Source organism: Vigna umbellata, chromosome 5 (genome assembly GCF_029865625.1).
Source record: "Vigna umbellata cultivar VRB3 chromosome 5, Vumbellata_1.0, whole genome shotgun sequence".
In the NCBI taxonomy this organism is placed as follows: domain Eukaryota; kingdom Viridiplantae; phylum Streptophyta; class Magnoliopsida; order Fabales; family Fabaceae; genus Vigna; species Vigna umbellata.
Window position 1 is genome coordinate 23,809,001 of NC_142169.1, and position 6,446 is coordinate 23,815,446.

At 31.4% G+C, this 6,446-nt stretch overlaps 1 protein-coding gene across 1 annotated transcript; it reads left to right on the forward strand.

Annotated features, from left to right (window-relative positions):
• Nucleotides 1–1,981: 1,981 nt before the first annotated feature.
• Nucleotides 1,982–6,208, forward strand: LOC124826614 (E3 ubiquitin-protein ligase SINAT2-like). Its single transcript, XM_047299483.2, has 4 exons — nucleotides 1,982–2,142; nucleotides 3,535–3,830; nucleotides 4,773–5,159; nucleotides 5,641–6,208. Exons 2-4 carry the CDS (start codon nucleotides 3,609–3,611, stop codon nucleotides 5,959–5,961), a joined length of 930 nt encoding a protein of 309 aa, XP_047155439.1. The 5' UTR covers nucleotides 1,982–2,142; nucleotides 3,535–3,608; the 3' UTR covers nucleotides 5,962–6,208.
• The last annotated feature ends 238 nt before the right edge of the window (nucleotides 6,209–6,446 follow it).

A 6,446-nucleotide genomic window follows, 5' to 3' on the forward strand; every position in this document is an offset into this window, starting at 1 on the left:
ACATCTTAACTGATACATATAACTGTTTTCAATTCATATAATTTTCTGTTTACTTTTACTCAGAGATTCATACCAAATTCTTATCACATTTTTTTTTTCATATCAAACTAATGATCAATATACTTGAAAATTTTATAAAGATACATTTAAAATAAGAGGAATATTAAAACATGATTTTTTAATAACATTTGATAACTTATTTCTATATGATTAATATTTTAAAATACATAATTATAAAAAAATTATAAACTTTCGTGCATATTTATTTATTTCACAGTTTAAATACTTTAGTGAACCTCACAGGCTCTCTTATTAATTGAATTTAACTTGGTACACCTTCTTAAAATCTTTTTATGACAAGAATCTGTAAAATTATTTTTCAATTTTAATTTTAACTCAAAGGTAGACTTAATTAAGATTGTTTTCAATAACTTGATTAATATTCACCAATTATTATTTTGTTTTCTTATGTGAAATCATTTACTGATAAAGCATGGTTCTGGTAGGGTCCACCTACAATAATTTGGTATTAACCTCCAAACTCACAATAGAACCTAGTGGCACTTCATTCTAAATTTTCAAAAGTGTTCAATGCTTGTCACTTTTTCTCGGTTGGTAGATGATTAGGTTTAATATTTTTTATTAAATTTGTTAAAACATAAATTACTGTAGTCTCTTTAATTAAGATAATTACATTAAATTTATTTATTATATTATATACCAGTTTACAAGTTAATATTAATTGAGATATATTTATTATATTATATTACTGTTGTCAAATATTTCATAATTTTAGCAATAGTTTATTGTAGTTTATTTTCACGAATTTACATCCAAAATAGTTAAATAACTTTAATAAGTTCAGGTAAGTAGAAAATATTTGATAAGAGCATATTCAATTTATTTACGTGGTTAACCTTCTACTTATTTATTATACATTATTGAAAATATTGGTCAAGGACATATTTTAAAAAAATTCATATTATTTTAAAAATACACCTAATCTTAGGCATTTTATTAGTTTATGTATGTTGAATTATTTTATTACAAATAATAATTAAATTTTAATTTATAAACATTAATATTTTAAATACAATATATATATTAAATAATATAATAAGAAATTAATTTTTAAATTATTTATTTATATTTTAAATTAAAAATAACAATTGACAGATGAGCTGAGTTCTAGTTAAATTGACATACCTGACTTAATAGATTAGAGTACATTAATCAACTCAAAATAATATTGTTTTTGTTAAATTGTGGTAATTTGTCCATCTGTTATCTCTAATTTTATTTTATTTTGTTATGATAATTTAATTATTTTCAAAAGTAGGTGCCAGCTCTTATCTTTAAATAGAAAAAAAAATTTCAAATTTATAAGAATTAAACATTAATTTGCAATAATGAAACATTTTTTTTCTCGTTCTTTCTCTCAATAGAACAAAGCAAGAAAAAACAGCATTCCCGTTCACATGCTAAACGTGGGAGGAATTATAAGAAGAAAACAAGGAAAAGAAAAGAAAATATAAAATTATTACAAAGATAGATATTATGTATTTTTCTTTCTATTTATATTATTTTCTTTTTATACAATTACATTTATTATTTATTTAAAACGTTAAAGTTAACACAAACAAATACAAAGAGACACGAGAATGACACGGTAAACAAAATAAAAGATGAGAAAAGGTGAGATTAAAATAGAATAGTAAAGGGTTTATTTATTTATTTCTTACCTTTTCAGTTAAAAGAAAGTTGCATGTTGGAGAAAAAATTGTAGATAAAATTAAGACAATAAAAAAAAAGGGTTTGCTTTTAAACGTCGCGTGCGGGAAGGGTCACTGGACCACCTTGTTGTCTTGGCAACGTATCGTTAAGAACGAGACCAGACAACAGAGAAGAAGACCCAAAATATTTTTTTATTCCCAAAATTCAAACTCAAATAAAAAACAAATTAATAATAATACAAAAAGATAATAATAATAATAATTCAGGGGAGGAAGAAACAGAACACAATACAAGGAAGTTGTGCGATTTCGAAGCAGAAGAAGGACAAGAACAAAAACATTAGTATTTCTCCCCATCCATTTGCATACCAACAAGACACGCTTTTTTGTTCAATCTCCATAGCAGAGGGTAATCTCCGTAACTTCCGGAGCTCGTGTTTCAATATGTTTGTCGCAACTTTCTTTTGCATTTTTTTTTTCAAAAATTTCATTTTTTCTTCTGTTATGCGTCCCAATTGCTTTGTTTCCCACACACGCACGCAGTCGAGGCTCGGAATTCTCAACTGGGTATTTGTTTTTTCATGTGTTTGTTAGTGAGTTTTTTAGATTTTCTCATATTGTGGTTGTTTTTGATTGTATGTGTTCAGATTTGTATGCATTTGGCTGTCATGTGCTTGATTTTTGTTGCTCTGTGATTCTATGTATGAGATTGGTTCTTGCATATAATAAATTGTTTAATGGATGTTGTTTGGGATTTATTTTTTTTTCGATTTTTGATTGGTGGGATTGAGTAGGAAAAGGCAGTACTTTGGCGAAGCCAGCCATGCTACTTATGCTGGTTAATGAAGTTCTGGGTTCTTCTTTTGTATCTGTAATTTTTCTGTCTCGCTTGTATCTGTTTAATGGATAATTTAACTGAGGGAAGAGGTAAGGGATGGAGAATAGTGATCACATGTTTCAGTTTTGTGTAAAAGTTAAGGCACAGGAACTGCTAGATGTCATTAAGGAACATAATTTGTTTGCTCTAATGTCATTGCATTAGAAAACAAAGAACTAGGACGGGTCAATTTTAGTAAATAGGTACTTGCTCGAAAAATTATCTGGGTTTGGATTTTCCCAATGAGCCTCCCGTGGTCTGATGGGATAGGAAGTTATTTTTTACATTTATGAGTTTTGGTTTGTCTGTTATTTGTTCTATTCACCCTTCTCAACTTCAAGCAGTTAGAAAATTTGAACATTGATTTAACAATTTCACAATAGTTTAGCAGTTGGAATGATATATTGTTAGGTAAGAAATGTATGTTACACTTGTCTTCTTATAATCGCGTAATGACTTAGCATATTGACTGACAAATTTTTGCTTGATATTTTGGAAAAGGAAATTACTATTCTGCTGCAGTTTTTAATGATTGCAAATAATATTTGTCATATCTACAAATTTTCATTTATTCCTCACACTGTGGGACAAGGCTTTGTTGTTATTTCTTGTTGTGAAGGCCCGGTTTACTGATTTTGCATTTTGGTTAACTACGTAACATTTCAGACATATTTTCTTGATTATTTGCATGATGTTTTCCAGAATTACTCAAGCACTTAAATTAGCAGTTAATCTACTTACTGTTGCATGTGTATATAGCTTACCTTAAACTTTCCTACTTCTGTCTGAAAAATGAGATCTTAACTAGTCTTGTATGTTTCTTTTTCCCCCTTCCAACTACTTTGGACCACAAAATATCAAATTTGACTATTATGGCATCTATTATGTAAGTTCTTATGCAATGATCATTTAAATGTATAACAGATGTAGCATTTCATAAAAGTAAGAGCTTTGGTTTCTCGTCATCTGGAAAGAAATACTGTAGATCTGGGTTAGCAATGGCTCCTGGGAGCAGTGTTTTCAAAGAAGTTCTTGAATCTCATCTGATGTCTTCAGATTATGAAACAGGCAAGGCTAAATCTGAGGCCAAGAGTAATAGTACATCTACAAAATCTAGTATTGGGTTGAATGGAAAAAACGGAGTTAGTTCAAATAATGGGGTGTACGAATTACTTGGATGCTCTGTTTGCAAGAACTTAATGTATCCTCCAATTCACCAGGTACGGTGCTTGCAATTTCTTATTTTTGGGGTCTATATACGTGTGCGTGGAAAACTTTTTTGGGTAGTTCATGATGCATTGATGAAATAGATATAGGCATACAAATCGTGGCATTTGATTTTTGTCTCCATAGTCCTTATAGGATGGTTGTATGTGAAGATGGTATCACTTTCCGCAACCTTGGTTTCGTTGACAATGTGGGATAAGTTTAGTCATTAAATAATCATAGCTGTCTGTTCAAATTTTCTTTAGTAATGTGAGTTTCACGATAATTATCTATGCAAATCTGCTCCCCGTCTGATGTCTTTAACTCTCTCATTGACATAAGTGAATATTTTGGAGTGTACAGAAGTAGCTATACAAACATTAGGTTTATAGCCACTTTCTATTTTGAACTTAGTTCAGATTCCCTTCCCACCCTGCAAAAGAAAGGTTGGGAATGAGAGTTGCTGATACTGCCTATGTCTATGGATATATGGTTGAATTGCTTATGCTAAGGACAGTGGATTAGTTGAGAATGAAATCTCGCTCAAGTGGGTAGGACGGAGAAGTAAGAAGATAGTTTTGAAAACATGACTCAGGTGTTGCTAGTTTAGTGCGTTTTTGGAATTTCATTCAGTTGAACTGAATGCCAATCCTCCTCCTCTTCCTTCTATGTAGAGCGCTTTGGGAATTGGGATTTTTTGTTCACCATGCTTTCAACAGATTTCCAACACACCCTTGTTGTTGTTGGACCTTTTCATTGAAGGCTATATGCACCTAATCCTCGTGTACTGTTCTGCCTATTCTACAGAGAAGATGGTTGGATGAGGGTTAATAAAACATGCTGAAAGTCTGAAACTCTTTAGTCATTATTCTCACTTTTCATGTTTACTATGAATATGTCCTGTCTTGGATTTTACTTTTAATTTCTAATACACATGGCTGCATTGTATGTTTCAGTGTCCAAATGGCCATACATTATGTTGCCATTGTAAAGTTGAAGTCCACAATATCTGCCCATCTTGCCATCATGAACTTGGAAATATAAGGTGTTTGGCTTTGGAGAAAGTGGCAGAATCGTTGGAACTTCCTTGCAGATATCAGAGTCTAGGTTGTCATGATATATTCCCTTACTATACTAAGCTCAAGCACGAGCAAAATTGTGGATTTCGTCCATACAATTGCCCTTATGCTGGATCTGAGTGCTCAGTGATGGGTGACATTCCAACTCTTGTTGCCCATCTCAAGGATGATCACAAGGTTGACATGCATGATGGATGCACCTTCAATCACCGATATGTCAAAGCAAATCCTCATGAAGTTGAAAATGCCACATGGATGCTAACTGTGAGTTATTTAATGAATTGTAGTAGCTGGAATGTTGGATGATTTGATGTACTGTTTTTCATGGACTGGCATTTCTTACATCATGTTAGTTTTGTTATTTAATGAGTATAGTAGTCTGATGTCATATCCCCTGATGTATTTAATTTCATGTGTGCACATGGCCATGCACGTTTGTTTAAAAAAACTCTACTTGACTATTTTTAATTCTTTGCAAGTAATGTTTAGAATCATCTTGGGTCACATGAAATACACGTAGAGACAGTCTTTTGACTTTTCATGAATAATTTGAAATATGGAATTGTTTTCCTCTTTGATCTTCTTTTTAACATTTCTTTAAGTCTAAAGTTAATATACGGATCCACCTTTGGTTTTCTGAATGCATGTTGTCATGATGTTAATTTCTAGCACATGCCTAATATAAAGAACCCCACTTGACATGTCAGAAGTTCTTTTCTTTCTTTTTTTTTTCTTTCTTTTGCAGGTTTTTAATAGTTTTGGAAGGCATTTCTGCTTGCACTTTGAGGCATTTCAGCTTGGCTCAGCTCCAGTATATATGGCTTTTTTGCGATTTATGGGTGATGACTATGAAGCAAAGAAATTCAGCTACAGCTTAGAAGTTGGTGCAAATGGGCGCAAACTTATATGGCAAGGGATTCCAAGGAGCATTCGTGACAGTCATAGAAAAGTTCGAGATAGTCAAGATGGACTTATAATTCAGAGGAACCTTGCGCTTTATTTTTCTGGTGGAGAAAGACAGGAGTTAAAGTTGAGAATCAGTGGGCGTATATGGAGAGAAGATTGAGAGATGTAAATACAATACTCTTATCAGAGATGTAACCATTGTTTTAAGATTTTTGCTTTCTGACAATCAATGAAGCACTATGTCTGCTTATCTCTCCATAGATTCTCTTTCATCTCCTTATAGTCTGTGTCTTAGTTGTGAGTTTTACTTTCAATTTGGCTCAGCTTTTTAGACAAAATTATGTGCTTCTGAATATTGGAAATCTAGCTTACACGGTTGAGTAAATTTTTTTAGACTTTGTTGCACTTATGCTCAGACTAATATATATATATATATATATACACACACGTGTGTGTGCGTGTGTCACTTTGAATTATTAAATGAAAATGAATTAACATAAATGGTGCCTATTAAATATAGCAAAGAAGAATTTGACCAATGCATAATGTTTTAGTTCATACAATTTTACAAACACCTTGTAAGTGTGGATTTACAAAGTTTCATCAAAAAAAGTTTAACACCTTCAACGTAAATTTGTCTAAGAC